This window comes from Neodiprion virginianus, chromosome 1 (assembly GCF_021901495.1).
Source record: "Neodiprion virginianus isolate iyNeoVirg1 chromosome 1, iyNeoVirg1.1, whole genome shotgun sequence".
NCBI lineage: Eukaryota > Metazoa > Arthropoda > Insecta > Hymenoptera > Diprionidae > Neodiprion > Neodiprion virginianus.
In genome coordinates, this window is record NC_060877.1 from 26,473,204 (window position 1) to 26,492,799 (window position 19,596).

General features: G+C 35.5%; 3 protein-coding genes across 3 annotated transcripts; 2 read left to right on the top strand and 1 right to left on the bottom strand.

The window, feature by feature from the left end:
• Window positions 1-5,993: 5,993 nt before the first annotated feature.
• LOC124300792 (dolichyl-diphosphooligosaccharide--protein glycosyltransferase subunit 1) lies at window positions 5,994-8,624 on the top strand. The gene has a single exon (XM_046755186.1). The coding sequence runs from the start codon at window positions 6,152-6,154 to the stop codon at window positions 7,964-7,966; it is 1,815 nt and encodes a 604-aa protein (XP_046611142.1). The 5' UTR covers window positions 5,994-6,151; the 3' UTR covers window positions 7,967-8,624.
• Window positions 8,625-9,014: 390 nt separating this feature from the next.
• LOC124304880 (putative deoxyribonuclease TATDN1) lies at window positions 9,015-12,856 on the top strand. The gene is made up of 6 exons (XM_046763622.1): window positions 9,015-9,170; window positions 9,616-9,795; window positions 10,049-10,442; window positions 10,654-10,857; window positions 10,924-11,417; window positions 11,501-12,856. Exons 1-5 carry the CDS (start codon window positions 9,131-9,133, stop codon window positions 11,027-11,029), a joined length of 924 nt encoding a protein of 307 aa, XP_046619578.1. The 5' UTR covers window positions 9,015-9,130; the 3' UTR covers window positions 11,030-11,417; window positions 11,501-12,856.
• Window positions 12,317-19,372, bottom strand: LOC124304773 (transmembrane protein 214-A). Its single transcript, XM_046763395.1, has 9 exons — window positions 19,131-19,372; window positions 18,567-18,778; window positions 17,772-18,455; window positions 17,206-17,416; window positions 16,945-17,087; window positions 14,768-14,891; window positions 14,361-14,626; window positions 13,983-14,095; window positions 12,317-13,715 (listed from the first exon to the last, which is right to left on the bottom strand). Exons 1-9 carry the CDS (start codon window positions 19,255-19,257, stop codon window positions 13,589-13,591), a joined length of 2,007 nt encoding a protein of 668 aa, XP_046619351.1. The 5' UTR covers window positions 19,258-19,372; the 3' UTR covers window positions 12,317-13,588.
• Between the last annotated feature and the right edge of the window lie 224 nt (window positions 19,373-19,596).

Consider the following 19,596-nt stretch of genomic DNA (forward strand, 5'->3'; position numbering starts at 1 on the left):
TCGAATAGTATGCCAACGGAATGACGAACGGAAACAGGCTGAAATTTTCATATAACCCCGTATGGACGCCGTATACTTTTCAACTACGCAAATTCATTTGGGTCGAATTCAGCAATGCCAATCTAACTCCAAAATATCGGCAAAAATAATATTATCTAAATAGATGCACAATAAATAGAAATATGTTGGATTTCCAAACTCTTAATTACTAAAAGTATATGTGCACCTTGTTGACTTTAATTATAAAACGAAATTTATCAAAAAGAAAAATGTTTTTACGTGGAATTCACTCTGCCTAAACTAGTGAAATCCGAAAGTATTACGATTTCACACGCGTTACACATTATCGAAGCATGATTTGAATAAAATTGTCATTTGAAAAACTACATGTTAGTATTTGACCAGTGAAAATAATTTCACTTATACTCGTTTCCACACCACCGCGAGCGGTAGAGCATTTGGCGCGTTTTTTTTTACGTGGTATCCCCAGTAGGCCTACTCCACGGAGAATACTTGCAAGATCGATCTTACGTTCTTCCAAAAATTGCACATGACTTTTTTTCACATGTTATTATGATAACTTGTTTTTTCCAATAAATTTGTTCTCGCGTATATTCGCAGTTTGTTCGAAATATTTTAGTTCATATAACCCGCTGACTATTTATTATCGATGAAAGATAACTGTTCTAATTAGGGATAAAAGATAGTTGTTTTGACTATGTATGAAGGGTTGTACAACCAGACCTAAGCCTGTAAATTGAAACGTTAATTTTTCAGTATAGTCAATAAAACTCAGTTACCTGGAACAGATGAAAATACAATTAGTGACATGTGTCGATACAGACAAAAATATAATTAGCTTAGATGAGTAAGAAATATAAGTATCGAACAAAGGGACAAATCAATTGAAACAGACAGAAGATTTGATTAGCTGCAACAGTCAAAAAGTTTGATTAGTTGAAAGAGATAAAAGGTTTGATAAGCTGAAATTGATAAAAGGTTTGATTAGCAGCTGAAACAGATAAAAGGTTTGATTAGCTAAAACGTCAAAAAGTTTGATGAGCTAAAAAGTTAAAACGTTTGATTAGCTGAAACAGACAAAAAGTTTTATTAGCTGATAAAGATAGTCTGATTACCTGAAACAGACATAAGGTTTGATTAGCAGCTAAAACAGATAAAAGGTTTGATTAGCTAAAACGTCAAAAAGTTTGATGAGCTAAAAAGTTAAACCGTTTGATTAGCTGAAACAGACAAAAAGTTTTATTAGCTGATAAAGATAGTCTGATTACCTGAAACAGACATAAGGTTTGATTAGCAGCTGAAACAGATAAAAGGTTTGATTAGCTAAAACGTCAAAAAGTTTGATGAGCTAAAAAGTTAAAACGTTTGATTAGCTGAAACAGACAAAAAGTTTTATTAGCTGATAAAGATAGTCTGATTACCTGAAACAGACATAAGGTTTGATTAGCAGCTGAAACAGATAAAAGGTTTGATTAGCTAAAACGTCAAAAAGTTTGATGAGCTAAAAAGTTAAAACGTTTGATTAGCTGAAACAGACAAAAAGTTTGATTAGCTGATAAAGATAGTCTGATTACCTGAAACAGACATAAGGTTTGATTAGCAGCTGAAACAGATAAAAGGTTTGATTAGCTAAAACGTCAAAAAGTTTGATGAGCTAAAAAGTTAAAACGTTTGATTAGCTGAAACAGACAAAAAGTTTTATTAGCTGATAAAGATAGTCTGATTACCTGAAACAGACATAAGGTTTGATTAGCAGCTGAAACAGATAAAAGGTTTGATTAGCTAAAACGTCAAAAAGTTTGATGAGCTAAAAAGTTAAAACGTTTGATTAGCTGAAACAGACAAAAAGTTTGATTAGCTGATAAAGATAGTCTGATTACCTGAAACAGACATAAGGTTTGATTAGCAGCTGAAACAGATAAAAGGTTTGATTAGCTGAAACAAACAAAAGGTTTGATTTGAAACAGACAAAAAGTTTGATTAACCGAAAGAGGTAGAAAGTTTTATTAGCTGAAACAGACAAAAAGTTTGATTAGCTGAAAGAAACAGAAAATCTGATCATCTGAAACAGACTAAAAGTTTTATTAGCTGAAACAGATGAAGGTATGGTTAGCACAATCACATAAGCCATAACACTGGCAAAAAATGGGTCGAGTCCAAGATGATATTCGCTTTAATATTCGTTGCTTAAATTATTAGTTGTATTGATGAAAAAAACACATTCTAAATTTATTGAAACATCTTTTTCTGCTTTGGTTATTAAAGTGAATATCTTTTTCGACTGAACATTCTACAGTTCTCAGTGCATTTGTTAAAAAATTAGTTTTGTTTCTGTGAAACAGAAAATAATACGATCAGTTAAACAAGTATTTCTGTACATTTCAGACATGTTTCATAAATGCTTACAACAATATTCTCCATTATCAGTATACACTATCGAGATTTTTTTTCCTGCGCGTTAAGCGCAGGTTTTCAAATGCCGCACTTTCTCTCATAACTGAAAAGTATCAAGTCCACGCGCAAAAGGCAGCATGGAACTAGAAAACTTTATTATTCGTCAAAAAATTGACTGAAGAGCTGAAAGATCAGCACATAGAGAATGCGTAACTTTTTTTATATACTATTTGCAAAATGGACGCGCAAAAAAACGTGTCCGATACCGGTTATTAATTTACACGCAAAAAGCTGCGTACAATTCTCGTGATTAATCTGCGCGCAATAAGGCGGCGACAGATTAGACTATTAAAAAATTTGTATTATCAGGAACTTGTCCTGAAAATTCTCTAGAAACCCAATCCACATCTGCATCTTTTTAAATTAGATACATTGCTATGCGGATTGTTGTTCTCAGAATACAAAGCGATATCGGGAGGGAGGTTGGAGGGCATGCATTATTGTGTGGCGTGACGGTCGGCGGTCCTCTTCGACGCGAAGTCTTCGAGCTCAGCATCTCTCCCCATCTAGCGTACCACGGAACGCGATAGATGGTCCAGAAATGCATTTTGCCCATTCAGACGATCACAGAGATCAATTGAATGGAATACTGATCGGTAATGTCTAAATAATTGAATTGAATAACGATTGAAAAATGGTTGCAGAGTGATAAGAAATGGGAAATTCAATTTCGTTAATATCAAATGCTTGCAAATGGTCGTGAGACTCGAATACGGAGTCTTTTGGGAAAAAAGTTTCTGTGATCGTTTGACGCTGTGGATTACAAAAGTTAGTAACATCACGGCTCATCGCGACCTTCCTACCCTCGCCTGCTTCCCAACGGAACCACCCAACGGAAAAGAGAAACTCACACACGCATGCATAAACCTCGCGACGGATCCCAGAACGTCCACCTACCTACCCGGTTACCTATATTCGATCTAAACGATTCTCCATTTTTTCCAACACACATCATTCTTCATCATTTGCGCCGTGGTCACTGACTTACATTTTCGTTGTTTACCTGTTGGGAGCAAAATGTTTTTGTATCGTAGTCTGCCTACTGAGAATACAGTATCGCGGTTGTATCCCGCCAACCCCTGTATTGTATGTATTATTTTATTAAATACTAGCAGACTATCGGTACATTAACCTTTTGTAAAATTGATTAAAAACATCCTGTATGCCAATTAGCATTTTTCTAAGCGAACTAAGCCAGCACTTGATCAATACTTGTTGGCTGTTAAAAAATTGATAATGATATATAATATAAGATGCAATTGGATGACGTTAGGTTATGCCAGAATTTGGAATTTTATCGATTTAACAATAATGTAAATAATTGAATTCGTTCAAACCTCAGGTGAACCCACCACTTAAACGACATCATCTGTAAATTCAAACGTAGATTATTACATCAGTTAGGAAACCCAATTCGATCTCGCGAGTGTCGAGTAAGCGATGGTTACCTGTCGCGATGCTCATTCCACTTTTAGCAACGTACAAAATTTCTAACTTCAAGTAGGCTATGGTAAATTAAATGCCAAAAAAAAATTATTCGACAAAGTCAAGCACGTTGCCATCGCGAATGAGCCTATCCATGAAGCTAAGAAATCGAAGATTTGTGTAACAATTGTTACCGCCACGCCACGTGACAGAGGAATCCCAGGGAAATACCCGTAACCTAACACATGCAAACTCACCGACGTTGCCGAGAAATGAAAAAGTTACTCGGAAGTCTCCGCTTAAATCTCTGAAAAACAAAATAGAACACTTGAATTAATTTAGCAAATTGGCTTTTCAGTTTTCAAGTTAATTATTACTGTTATCTAGTTTCATATTTTTGCATTGCATTTTATGCAAGACCAAAACTAAAATAAGTATTGTTACCTCCACTCTGGGCTGCTCCACGCTTTTACATGTAGTAGTTCTTGTAGCATCTCAGGGTTATTAGTGAAGCGACGCACTTTTTACACAATTTAGATCTTCACTAATCTCTTAAAATCCACAAAATCCGCACCGCAATAACACTAACACTCGATACTGCACTCACTTTTTATGCTGTAGCTGTCTATTTGAACCGACTGAACAAACTTACTAACAATGCGATTGCGCATTTACCGAAAATCAGCCAAAAAAATAATAAAATTAATACTCCACGCATAGAGACAAAAGTAGACATTACTGAAATCTGAAGTTACACCAAACAATGAAAACTCGGACACGAAATTCACCTTCAACGTTCGCAGGATGTTTTCATTTCAGTAACTCGGTTTTTATTCAGGTTACACGCTGCTCCTCGTGTATTATTCACAGATGAGTATGGTGGAAATACACTGATCGAACAACGTGACACCACCTGAACAACGCGGTCTGAATCTTGAACCGATACTGAAATTACGCGATTTCGCTCCGATTGCTCGGAAACGACTGATGCTGCACGGCGCTCGGAAGGAATCTAAATCTGTTCTCTGAAGAACGGAAGATAATAATTCACTGCCCCCCTCCCCACCCCCCTCGCTGTCGCGCTTCACATGGAGTGGGGGTAGCTGCACGCGTCTGCCTAGCTGTTTACAATTATTATCTGTTGTCGTTTAGAGAACCGATTCAAATCCGTTCACGGGATGCTTACACCGTTGCTTACGCTCTGTTTTGTATATCTCTATGGTCTCGGCGGCTGGGTGAAAACACCGCGTAAACTACGCACAACGCGATCAAATGTTTAGAGCATTGCCGTAACATGCGACGTCAGGCAAAGTATGAATTCTCCGCCCAATTGCGGATATTTCTTGAACGGGATTTTCTCAACGTTTCAATTTCACTATGACGAAGGTGTGTCACCAACGCTTTGCTCGCAATAGTTGCTGGTTACGATGAAGTTCTTTTACCAGCGTGGTCAGTCGCTTGGTTGACGATACGTGAAACTGCTAATACCCCCAAACCCGGCCAGACCCGACAAACTGTTACGCAAAATAATCCACGTTTGTCAGTCTTTATACATATATCCTCAGTCAACGCAGAGACGGTAAATACGTATTGCGAGAATCACTGATACGCAATTCGATACTGGCGTGAACTGGAGGTGTAGGTATATTACACGGTCTTCTACACGTGTATCATATTCAGCATTGAATAACCATATCTTACTATAAGGGGCCAGCCTTATAGAACATTGTCTGCTTAAGAATTTCACCAAATCAGCACATCACTATGCGATTTGTAGTGCCGACATAACTGACTGCCATTAGTGTCTACTTTTTTCAATTGATCTGTTAGAAAGAGACAGTGGATATAATGTATCGTAGAAATACCACAGCATCGTTTCCGTTTACCGACAATATAATTTACCGACGAACACTCGTCCCACTCGGCTCCCTGAAGCTGCAACAAATATTGCCCATGGCTGGCTTTTTTTGATAGGATATGTTTAGTCAATATATTCGGTCAACGCTATTTATGCTACGGCTTTAAAGTTCGAACCTACATACAACCAATCAAAAGGAAACGCGCACGTCGTGATATGGCAGCCGCAGGAAAGCAACGATAATCCATGGCTACGTTCACGTCAGGATTTATCGCAAGGTGAAAGAGCGCTAGCGGCTAGCCGGCGAAAACGCGTGGGCCACGTCTCGTCGTCACGTCGACAGTTGTCGGCAAGTTGAGTTGCTCGTGTACTGTGATAAATATCCATGAAAATATGGCTCGAGGAATAATTCGTGGGTTTATAATACTATTATCGGTATGCTGTATAGTTTCGGCAAACTCTGAGGCCATAAACAATGATTTGGTCATAAAAAATGTCGAGCGAAGTATCGATTTGCAGTCTCAGCTTACGAAGATCATCAACAAATTGACTGTTGAAAACACTGGAAAAAATCCGGTAAAAAGCCTGCTATTCGCAATTGAACAAAAACATAAAGATGGTTTAAGCTACATCGCCGCCCAAACACGTGACACGAGCAGAAGCGCACTTAAAATTTCGGAAACCAAGGTACAAAACCACCCTGACAAACTTTTCTACAAGATTGAACTCAAGGATGCCCTGAGCCCTGGACGCTCGTTAGCGATTGAAGTAGAAACTGTATCGAGCAACGAGCTTGTTCCTCATCCAAAAGAAATCACCCAGAAAGAAAAACAGCTTGTACGTTACTTTGGCAATGTATACTTCTATTCTCCGTATACTGTCGCAAAGCAAACTTCTGTTATCACCCTGCCATCTCGCAACGTTGAAAACTACACTAAATTCAAACCTGTCGTTCAGAGCGATTCGACAATAACGTATGGTCCATATGAGAAAGTAGCTCCTTTCTCTGTTGAAGATTTAATATTACACTTTGAAAACAATAACAAGTTTTTAACGATAAAGAAACTCGAGCGAGTCATTGAAATTTCGCATTGGGGAAATATTGCGATTGAAGAAACAATAGACTTGTACCACACTGGAGCGTTACTTAAGGGATCATTTTCAAGATATGAATATGCAAGGGAATCAAAATCCGGTCAGTCCAGCGTCCAGAATTTCAATACCGTTTTACCAGCTGCCGCATCTGATGTTTATTACCGTGATGAAATCGGGAACATTTCTACATCCCATATGAGGATAAGAAAAGATGCAGTTGAACTGAACCTCAGACCACGATTTCCACTCTTTGGTGGATGGAAGACTCACTACGTTATCGGATACAATGTGCCCAGCTACGAGTATCTCTTCAACTCTGGAGATGAGTATTTGCTCAGAATGAGACTGTTGGACCATGTATTTGATGATATGGTCGTCGAGGAACTCGTAACCAAAATTATTTTACCAGAAGGTTCTCACAGTGTCAAACTAAACGCTCCGTACAGCGTTACTCGCTTGCCGGACACCCTGCACTACACTTATTTGGACACGAAAGGTCGCCCAGTAATAACAATCACAAAAAATAATTTGGTTGAAAATCACATCCAAGACTTTCAACTGAGATACACATTCCCACGGTTGCTAATGCTGCAGGAACCTTTATTAGTTGTCATTGCCTTATACCTGCTATTCTTATTGGTCATTGTGTATGTCCGTTTGGATTTTTCAATCAATAAAGACGAGGTTTCTGAGAGTAAACTAAGAATTGCTGGTCGATGTGAAAAGATATTAGCAGCTCAGGATCGCAGAGTCAACTCTTATAATGATTTAGATGACCAATTGTCTGAGCTTAAGGCAAATAAAAATACCAACACTTTTCAAGCAGCTGTTAAGAGTATTAATCAAGAATACAAAACAGCGACCAATACCATTTCCGAACTGAGTTTGAAGCTGAAAGGAGAGTCTGGAGATGTTTATGAACGTATTCAAGAATTACAAAAACTGGATAAAGCTCTGAAAGAGCTTTATAATCAGCAGCAAGCGTTGTATTTCGACAAACTGATTCCAGGAAGAATTGGTAGACAGCCGTTTGTAGATGCAGAATCCGTAATCATTAAGAAAAAGGAAGAGACTGTCGAAAAAATTAACTCAATAGTGAAGTCATTGCAATAGATTTTGGGAAGAAATAGAAACAAAAGGAATCATTTTTTTTTTTTTTTCTATATACGATTCCCAGATCTTACATCTGGAAAAATGACTCTATAATGGATAGACATCAATCCAGCTGGTCTTCGGACTATTTTATAAGAAAGATATCAAGGGGAATTAAACAGCATTTTATTGCCGAGACCGTACTGGCTTGATATTCATTGGTATTTATTATTCATGCTCTATCTGATTTCTACGACCAATGAAAATCAGGATGGTACCTCTGGTAAACAGTTCTGACTTTTAGAGAGTGCCTAAAGTTGAGATTTTGAGGGTACTTCAAATTCGTAATTGTTAGTATTGTAAGCCTGTTTTCTATGTATTCACTTTTTCTTTATATAGTAAATCACTGATCAGCTCTTGTTCACCGGTATCAAGATGGCTAAGGAGATATTTACGTCTAACAATTCGTACATCTGCAATGTTAATTATTATGTATCAAACAATTCATACATTACAAGTGGTAAATACGAATGAATTTGTGAGAAGCAGAGTGTAATTTTGTTCTAAAATATACGTTCCCTTTGGGCTGTAATTCCCGTAATAAGAAAATTAAAAAACCATACCAACACTTTGTATTTTGAATCATTTTGAATATGTAGTAATAAACTTATAATTTACACTTGTGTCTCATTATTTCTCACATCATCTTTTATGTAGGGTTGTAGTACCTAGTATCATTCGACCGTCATAAATACCTTTTGATACTACAAATTGTTCAAAAGTAGCAAATTTATTACAATACCGTTCAACTTGTGGAAAAATTTCTAAAAATTAAGCATAAATATGTCAATGAAGAATTCAATTAACTAGGACGAGATATTTCCAGAAATTTAATAATGACGTAACGAAATATTTTTGCAGTTTTGTTAACTGAATCCCCATTATCGCTACAAAAAAAGAAATCGAATCGCCGGCAAAATTGTTAGAAATAATGATAATACTTATTAGATTTTGAATAATCACCAATAGGAATGTTGCGCGTGTCGATGCGTTCACGTCTATGCCGTTGGCAGAGCTGCATTACGAACGCGTAGACCTCGGCGAGTGCAGCCACCTGCGAAATATATCGAAGGTGGTCGCTAACCTCAAATAAAATTCTTTATTAAATTTGCTCAAAATAAATTCATGCTCAGGACGACCATGGCGAATTTGCGGAAATTCATAGGTAAATAATACGTCAATTAACGTTACCTGCATGATGATTCGTAGAAAATTCACCGAGAAATATGTATTTTGAAATAGGTTATGACAGCTATGGTAGCAGATGACAACCCTTAATTGTCTCATTCGGCTTCAGTCAATAAAATAATTTTTACACTGACAAATCATATTTCCGGCAACTAATATGTGTTTCAATAAATAAATTCTGTTTCGGATTTTATCAATAAATAATTTGAAATTTTTTAACTGGTTATCTAACCAAGTTCCTGCATTTAGTAAATTTATTGTTTAGTAGAAAAAATGCGTTTACCCTTTGTTTACGTATGATGGAAAGAGTTTGTCAAAACGAACATTCGTTGTTATTTTTTATGAAATTGCACTTTCGGTATCGTGAAGCTTGTAATGGCCAAGTCATTTTATTTGTAAAATAAGCATGTAATGTGTTTCAGATATTGGGGCCAATTTAACAGACCCTATGTACCAGGGTGTATACAATGGGTCTCAAAAACACGAGCCTGATTTACATAGAGTTTTGGAAAGAAGTTGGTCCAACAACATTTCCAAAATCATAATAACAGCTGGCAATATTGAACAAAGCAAAAAAGCTTTAGAATTAGCTAAAACTGATGGTACGTATTATACTGTTGTCTGAAAAACTAAGACTGTCCAACTTCATATAAAACATATTTCGAAGTAGGTGATATTCGTGATAATCATTGCAGCGAATACTGCATGTTCCGAACATGAGTAATGTATAGTTTCGCTTATTATTTGCTTTACAGTACTCGTTTCTTTGTATGAACATCGGCGAATTTATCATATTATAATCAATCTGATGTCAATCAATATCATCTTGATTATATTTCATTAATCAAATTACAGATAGGCTTTTTTCAACTGTTGGTTGCCACCCAACAAGATGCAGTGAATTTGAAGAATCTGGAGACCCAGAATCATATTTAAAATCGTTGACTGATCTTGCATCAGAAAATAAAGATAAAATAGTCGCCATCGGCGAAATGGGATTAGATTACGACCGATTACAGTTTTGTCCCAAAGACACTCAGAAAAAGTACTTTGAAATGCAACTGAGTATGTGTTCAACATTGAATCTGCCCATGTTTTTACACTGTAGAAATGCTTCTGAAGATTTTGTACAAATTCTAAGAAAGCACAAAGGTAAACTGACCAATGGTGTTGTACATTCTTTCGATGGAAATCCGGAAGATGCCAATTCGATATTACAAATGGGGCTTTCTATTGGAATCAATGGATGGTAAATAATTTCGAACATCGTCCCCTTTGGTGACTGTCATACGCGTATTTAATTTGAATAACGAGTGGTAACTTTAACTTCATAAATAATTGAAAATTCACTAAAGTCTGAATCGAATAAACAATTTCTAGCTTAAGGCAACCCCATAAATTTTAGCTCTCGAAATAATTATTGTTTTTAACGTGCTTCCTTATCTTTAATTGCATTTCAGTTCCTTAAAAACAGAAGATAATCTTTTTGCGGTGACTACAATCCCCTTGGATAGACTGATGATTGAAACTGATTGTCCATGGTGTGAAGTGAGGCCAACACATGCAGCAGCTCAACATATTATTACTAGTTTTCCCTCAGTGAAGAAAGAGAAATGGCAACCTGACCACTTGGTGAAGGGTCGTAACGAACCTTGCAACATTGTGTAAGTCATTCAATTTACAGATATTCTTGAATAACATTTGAATAAACTTGTCATTTTCATTTACAGACAAATTCTGGAAATATTAGCTCGTGTTAGGGACGAGGAAGAAGAGTATCTGTGCAACCAGATATATAAAAATACAATGAAACTGTTCTTTCCTCACGAGTTATAACTTTCTTATGAACTATTATTTATTTTATAAGCATCAATGTATCACACACCATACCTTAATATTAGAAACATAAACTAAGTCTTTTTGCATTGAACATTACTTGGGCTTTCGAAACTTCAATTCATAGCAAATTTGTGAGTATGAAAGCAAGCATGTGTAATCTGCTAAGCAGTAGGAATGATCATAAAGTATATTTGAAGCCAAATTTCAATTAGGTATCCTTATAGAATTTCTACGCCTCACATTGATACTACTGTAATTTATAATCCAATTTAAATTAAAGAAACAATAAACTCAAGTAATACCAACGAGACAATATTCGTCATCTTTACTGAAACTGTTCACCGCTTAAAAGTTCCCGTCATCTATGCCTAGCGTTCGACCGATGGTACACTTTAATAATTTTCTCAATTTACTTAAGAAACGTGTGCGATTATGCTATGGTCAAAAAATGTAACATTTTCTGTTTAGATTTGGCTGTGAGGATAAAATATTTGTCACAATTTTAGTACTGCAGTATTCCCAAAAATTTTGGACGCCAACTAGGAAATAGGAATTTATGAACAATGAAAACATGCAGAGTATTTTACCAAAATTAAAAAATTTGATAACGTATCTAATCTAGAAATCATGTTGATTATAAAATGCTTAACGTTTGGATGAGCCTCCTTATACAGATGGATGAAAAATGTTCCATATTGTAGTGAAAACTTCCCTTTGTACAAAAGTTACGCATACTTACTAGAAACATTTGATGTACGAACGATAAAATTTCATGACCGATATGATATGGTCTGTAATGCACTTGTTGGGATCTCAGAAACTTATTATTTTGCCACAATCTTCATTGAAGGGTCACTTACTGTAGTGAGTGTTAATCTCTTCAACGTAACCATAAGATACAGACCACTCTTTAGACCTCACTGGTAAATCCTCATTATTTGAGAAAAATTCATCACACCATTTCTCTTCACTACAACCAAGTGGCCGATGACAAGTTCTGTTACTACTATAAGATATAAATTCAATTAACATGGACATCACAAATTTTGGATCGTAGAACTGCAAGTGAATTGAAACCAACAATTAGTAATATCAAACACTCAGTTTGATGTGATATGATGCAGTGAAGCTAGAGCTCACACATTATTGAATAATACATCACTAAAGAGGCTATGTTTGAATACATTTTGTATCAATCAGTAGTATTGTTTGCATCAATAACGTATGATTGAAAATAGACTGCGTTTTAGAGATAAAAAATAAAATATAAAAGAACCACTTACATAATAATAAACGCAACTTACTTTATTTATTTACGTCTACAGTTAGTACATGACCATTCTGTAAATCTGTTGTGTAAATTTATCCAGCAGTATTTAGACTGGAATATTTTCTGCGATAGATTTAGTGGGTAAAACAGTTTCAATTTCGGATGAACCGAATTCTGTATAACAGAACACCAAACTATTATTATTTTCTCAACAAATTTATATGCAATTTTTTATGTTGATAACTAAATTATAATTACTGTTACTCAAACAGTGACTTTTGTAAACCGTATCAAGGTCAAGGTTTCAAATGTCAAGATAATCAATCGTATTATTAATTTAAAGAATTATATTTTTTACGCAACACTTTCGTACGATGTTCTTATTCATTATTGTACAACTTTTTACACCATTCTACAACAATATGCAATTATATAAACACATCAATCAAATCCTACAGCTTAATTCGTAAAAAAAAAAATTTTGTTAAGTAGGAAGGCCGAGACAAATCAATTCAAATACTGAAATACATCATGATATTTAGAATAATCTGAAACGGGTGAAAAAAAAAATCAATGCAATTAAAAATACTTGTAAGTTTATTAAATGCGCTTTCACATTTATGATGATTGATTCCTTTTCATTTCTTCAACAAATATCATCTATGTACGAATTTTATTCATTATTACCGTTGTAACACGGCAGTAGAAACAAAATTCAAGTTATTTTTCAACCAAGACTGAAATTGAAAAACAGAACAAAATGTACCAATTTGTAACGGATATGAGTTTTTCTTTAAATTCCGTTTCGAATACAACCATCTACTTGTCTATTTTTTGCCCTCTCTTTCAGCATCTTTTTATCTTTATTCGAACCACAGCTTGTAGATTGATCAAGTGTTTTACAATTATAAAATCACTTAGGTTACATATCTTCAAGCTGATCTTCAAACACCATGAATAAGGTGCACCACGACTATCCATGATTCAGCACATATTCTTCGATTCTACTTGGATTCACATGCCAGTTGGAATTATTGAATACTCCTAATAGCAAATTCTTTTGGCACACCTTATATTAGTTCAATTACAACGATGAAAAGGTAACACAAAACTTCTCTTAGATTACAGAGATCTTAGATTAAAATTGCTTATGTAGTCAGCTTTTTAAATCTTGTATATTTTTGTGTTGCCCATCCAAACATAAATGCTGTGGAATACCACATTTCGACTTCCGAAACGGTATTACAAATGGAATTTTTAACAGGCAATATATTCTAGCTTACAATTCAATGAACCTTGGTCAATGTCTGGACCTTTTCATACACCCAGTTGTAAGTTTGACTGGCAAACGTTTGGGTTGTGTTGATTGCCTGGGATGTATATTTTCGCAAGTTTTCAGAGTTCAGGTGGCCACTGAAATTCAAGAGAGAATCAAAATTAGCAAAGGCTATGATTTAACGGCCAAAATGATCGTATTCACAATTCAATAGGCTTGATTCATAAGTAACTAACAATAAAATGATTCGAATCATTAGCTTCTTTATATGTACTAAATTTATTTTCTGCATATAAGTATAAGACTCAAAAGCGATTCGTATAGGGGTAAAAAGGAACTTCCAAAGAAATTTCATTTCACCATTGATTTGCAGACTGAAACAAAATCATAGTTAAAATACTTACACAAGAATATTAGCTTGATCACTCGCTAGCGCAGAATAAGTTTTGATGGCTTCCATTGCTTGAATACTTTGTTTCTGCATACTCTCCAAAAGGCCTGGTGCATAATGGTTGATCTGTTAAAAAAAAAAAACAAAAAAAAAAAAAAACAGAGTAATACATTTGAAAACTAAAACTCAAATGTGAAATAAAGTAGTAAAAAATCTTGTCTGAAAGATGATTACATTGAACTCTGATACAATAATTTGTTGAAATTCGCAATTAACTTTAAAAACTAGTATTAGCATCAACATTTTTTCATGGAATGCATGACGTTAGTTATGAGAATTATTTAGTTTCAGTCAAGAAAATTGAGTGATTAATCAGTTCCATGGTACTTACGCTTGCTGCAATGAGAGGTCCTTTCTGATGCGCATATAATACAATATTATTATATACTTTGAGAGAAGTATTCTTTGTTATAAGGCACAAATCTCCTGCTAATTTAACATAAGGCGTTGAAAATTCGGTAACAGCTTTGTAATACTCTGGAGCACTGGCTTCTATAAATTCAAGACTTTTAGAAGAATAAAGCCTGACTCTGCTCCACGCATGCTCTCCATAACCTGAGACACCACTTTCTGTCAAAAACCTATTAGTATTTGAAGCTGAAAAATTGTTCAATTATGGGTCATTATTCAATACTTATAGTTTAATGCGTGAAAAACTGACTTAATACCCTCGATTATCAACACTCCAAATGAAAAAAAAAAATAATAAAAATTGGCTATTTTTTTTAAAGAAAATACCTTTGAATGAACCATGTTTCTGAGTATCATATGCCAGCATGGCACCAATTACAACCAGCAGTAGTACACTTCCCTTTTTCCATGGAAACCAGCTCCTTGAGACTGTCATCTTCTCCAGCAAAACCTGTTGATAAGTTACGCAAGCAAGAATGAAAAGAATAACGTACAGTTGATTTTTTCGCTGTCATTTACACTCGGAAACAGAACTTAATCTAATGTTAAATACAAGTAAAAAATTGATTCAGCTCTAAGTAACTACATTGAAAAAAGACGAATCAGTAAATAAAATTAAAGCAATTTGATGAACAATTGAAAAATGATGCTCGCTGCTAAATGATTTTTGAATTATTTTTCATCCCATCCAATAAAATAGTCTTAAAATAGTCTAAGAATGAAAACCTGAAACTTTTCTGATCTATTTGATGTGAAAAGGGGTAGAAAATCTGGATGAGCTGAAATCAGAACAGCTATTGACCATTGAACCATTCACTATTTGGCGTTAAACTTCAGACCAAAACAGGTTTGGTTTTTTATAGCCAACTTTTACAGTGTCCGGATCATTAATTAAAATAATGTTATGGCCTAAGTTGAACGGAATTTAGCCAAAGCCTGTGATGATAGCAACAGTGTTCATGTTTTACCCAAGTAATGCATTTCAAAACACACTCTAGTTGAATAATCAATCTATTTCAAGTGATGCCTGAGTGTCACACATTCAGTAACCCCTTTAAACTTGTGAATATTCAATTATTCAAGTATAAAATGTCAGAATCATAGATACAAAAGGAAATGAATTTTTAGTGTTCTATTAATGTCAATGCCAAATATTCGACTGCAATCACAGAGATGCTATGTATGTAATAAGTAAATAAAATAATAATTCAACTGCTTTCTATGACCTTTCACATCGTCAGACGTTTTCTAACGTTGAATTGACCGTGCTAACGGTTCGAAGGAAGACGAAACATCAGACTCACCTTGAAGAAATTTGACAATAAAAATATATTCACTGATTCAAATTAATTTGGAATAAGAACTCGAAGGAGTTGTTTGATACGGTCTTTGATTTTCTTGTTATGAAATCTACTTTTACAGGGAGCGCAGTGCAGCAAAAAATGAGATGAAATTCTATAGGGACGCAAGACGACACAAGCTACGTGTTTACGACTGGTGTAACTGTCAAAATTCCAGCTCCACCCGCTAACGATATACGTAGGTTTATTTCACAAGATATAACTTGGACTTTTTGTCACGATTCTGTGTCCACGAGAAACGATCGAGATGGATTGATCGATCATCTACCTTTCGCTAGCAAATAGATAGCAGCTAAACTTTCTTCGTGCTGGTATTACCGCTAAAATATACGACCCGAAAAGTCGCGTTGTTAGGCGGGTAACGAACCGTACGGATACTGCGCATCGGGTTAGCGCAGGATCAATACTTTGCCGAAAGCAAAAGCATAAATACGCGCATGACGTAGATAAGGTATGTTCCTGCAACAATCGCGTGCCCCGTCCATATGAAAGCCATCTTGTATTTTCAACCAATCGCATTCGAGATCATTTAGCGCACATTTTAAAGTGTGGAAGATGGCTTCCATATGGACAGCGCAGAACGGGACGACAATGCGTCTGCCGAAGAACTACGTCTCATTTTCCTACATCGTGAGTAAGCATATCGGATACATATTTATCCATGTTGGTAGGTATGTGTTCACGATGAAGAGAAAAATCGACAGGAATCAAACTATGAATATCAACTCATGCACCGAGGTCGCCTATGGTTCATCGAAGGCTTTCATCTCTAATCTCGACGAATCAACATTTGAAAGTAATAACTGCATCTCCGATAATTTCTATTGTAGCTCCAATCAGAAGCGTTTCAACCAGGAAATTCGAACTTCCAGAAAACTAGGCGCATCATTATTGGGTACAGTACAATACCAGCTGCACACTCATCACTTTTCAGCGTCACTCGTATGAATCAGGTACAGCATTTGTGTTCCAAATTTGCAGGTCGAGAGGAAAACTCTCCGAATTGCAATTCAAATACAACACTTTTATTTTTTTTCTTGTAGTGCAGTAGATTGGATTCAGAATTTTTCAATTTTGTAAGTAATGCGTAATTTTACATGGAAAAAAGATAATAATGTCAGATCTTGCAATTTTATAACTCACCTTGCATTCCTTTACACATGCATTGAGATGTTCCTCTTTCTTCTTAGCCTTTCCCAACTCTTCGTTTGTTGCAATAAAGGTCAAAATTGTTTCACGAAGGAGATTTACTCTTAGAGATGGTGATACACGTGTCCAGTTGGCATCTAGAATATTTAAGAGAAATCATGTGAAGCACTATGTGTAATGGAATTGTATTCTTCATAATTGCCCATCTAACTTTCTAGGATGTAGCAAAATATAGCAATCGCAACTAAGACTTACTGAGATGCTTAAGCAACAGACTTGATTGATGCAAGTACTTTGTGTAGTTTGATCTCCACGCACTATAACACTGTGTATCAGTGCTTAAGCTTGCAACAAGTGCATTTATAATTTCAGTTTTGTAATTTTCTGGCGTAGTGTATGTTAGTTTCTTCATTAAAGCTTGAAACAAGGGTTGGTGCCTTGTGTCTTTATTTTTAAATATTATCGTCTGTAAAATTTAATTTTACAAATTTATTTATCCACAAAAAGTTGAATTGAAAAACGTTCCAAAAGTTTTGTAATTTAAATTGCTCTGGCAGATAGGCTTTGACAGATTAATTTTAATCAATTCAAGTTTGAAATCTTACAACTTCTTCAAGTTTACCAAAATCAAGTAATTTTTTTACTATTTATAGTTTACTAAAATTCAAATTTACTATTCATTATTAAATTAGAAATTTCATAGCAATTTGCAATACCTTCAACAAGTTTCGATATATCCAACCAAAAAAATGACAATGTTTTTACTACTTTCGGCAATCTAAAGTTCCCGATATTTTTTAGTTTTTAGGTATTCAGCTTACCCTCAACTTGGCCACAGAGACACCAAGTTCCTTTTCGACACTGGCTGGTATATTATATCTGCCACTGTATACATCATCTGCGATATTTAGGTACAAATCAGAACTCAAGCTTGTTGTTGTGCCATGTAGGGTAGTGAATCTCTCCAAAATTTGTACTACATAGCTAGCATAATTTTTCATTTCCAGCATAGATGCCATTACTTCGTGCCAAATTTTCAGACCGATTGTTAAATTCTTTTGACCCCCTTGTGCCAATGCCCAAAGTAAAGACAAACCAATTGGCTTTCTGTTCTGATAAGAGTTTCTCAGTGTAACTAATTTTGGGATATTAGAAATCACAGTTTCAGGATGTTGATATGCCAAGAATTGTAAAAATATTTTATGACCAACAACCGGCGTTCCTTTAACCATATTATTCGTCATCGCTGTGAGTGTGATTTCATAAAAAATTTGGACAGCCTTGCTCCCTGCGTCTTTAGTAGCACTTTCCAATATGGAACGAATTGTATTAGGAACTACACTGAGAGGGTAGTCAGCGGGTTTGTTTCCAAATACTGGGTCATTTGTGTCTATTGGAATTTTCACACATAAATATGCCAAAATATCTTTCAGCCACACCAGAGGTGCTTCAGGAAATCGAGCCTGATTAGTTGCCAAAATATTTTTGAGTTCTTCAATTGAGATCTGTAATAAAAGTATAAATCTAATAACATTGTAGAAAATAATAATAAATGTAGAAAGAATCGAGCGGGCAAAAATACAGTACAATGTTATAATATAATCAGATTAACCTACTGCATTTAAGGCCCCTTCAATAGATTTCGGAGGTTTTTCCTTTGGTTCTGTTTTCTTTTTTTCTGCTTGTTGTTGTTGTTGCTGTTTTTGCTTTTGTTGTTTTTTCTTCTCTTCATTTTCTTTAGTCTTACTCTCTTTTTCCTTTACCGGTTTCTTATTCTCCTTGTTGTTATCCAAGGTGTTATATAGTGTCTTCACTTCGTCTAACGGTACTGAAAAATAGTAAAATTTGGAAGTTAATGTTTCTCTTATGCGTAAGCAGTGAAAACAGGTAAACTGACATTATATGCGCATTGCTAGAAGCTTGACACAGATTATTTCCAGTGATCCAAACTGCTTTTGGTTCACAACTAGAAGGTGATTGGGAAATTTTGAAATTCCAAGCAGGTTCAAGGGTTCTTGTAAAATTAAAAAAAAATGATAAATCTAGGATAAGAATCTGACGTTCGACTTCTGACTAGTATTAACGAATATGTGCTCTGTTTTCTATCGAATTATTCTCAACACAAAACATTAAACATCTGTTTACAAAAGTAGGTTAGGTAAAACCTAACACAAACTTACAAAAATCCTCAAGTTTCGGCGCGTTTTCCATAAACTTTTTCTTCTCAGCTTTTGACAATTTCGCTGGTTTTCCATTAGATTTGTCCTTCTTGTTTTTCCCAACAACTTCCCAGCCACCGTAAGACATATTTTACGGGTTTGAGATAACCAAAAAATAAATCTAACAAACCAAAGGCACTAACGTCAAACACGTCAAACGACAAATTGGACAAACAGCGTTCGCCGTGGCAGCTGCTGGGCGCAAGCGAGGTGGAGGATGTCGCGACGCCCAAGCGCGACGTGGAGTCGCCCTGCGCATGCGCACCTAAGCTTTGCCACGCAGCCCACAGTCATTCAAACCTTCCTAAATACGGATAGATTAGTCTCAATCGTCTCAATCGTTGCAACCACATATACTGCAATCTTACCTTTCGTTACTCATGAATGTCTCGTTTGCATGCAAGACTGTGGTTTGTATTAAGGGGGA

Excerpts from the sequence above, each read along its gene's own strand:
- LOC124300792 (XM_046755186.1), top strand. The coding sequence starts at position 6,152 with ATGGCTCGAGGAATAATTCGTGGGTTTATAATACTATTATCGGTATGC.
- LOC124304880 (XM_046763622.1), top strand. The coding sequence starts at position 9,131 with ATGCTCAGGACGACCATGGCGAATTTGCGGAAATTCATAG. Across the intron at positions 9,171-9,615 it reads GAATTTGCGGAAATTCATAG|ATATTGGGGCCAATTTAACA; the intron begins GTAAATAATACG and ends AATGTGTTTCAG. Across the intron at positions 10,858-10,923 it reads AACGAACCTTGCAACATTGT|ACAAATTCTGGAAATATTAG; the intron begins GTAAGTCATTCA and ends TTTCATTTACAG.
- LOC124304773 (XM_046763395.1), bottom strand. The coding sequence starts at position 19,257 with ATGTCTTACGGTGGCTGGGAAGTTGTTGGGAAAAACAAGAAGGACAAA. Across the intron at positions 17,417-17,771 it reads TCTCTGTGGCCAAGTTGAGG|ACGATAATATTTAAAAATAA; the intron begins GTAAGCTGAATA and ends TAAATTTTACAG. Across the intron at positions 14,892-16,944 it reads CATGTGTAAAGGAATGCAAG|GTTTTGCTGGAGAAGATGAC; the intron begins GTGAGTTATAAA and ends ACTTATCAACAG.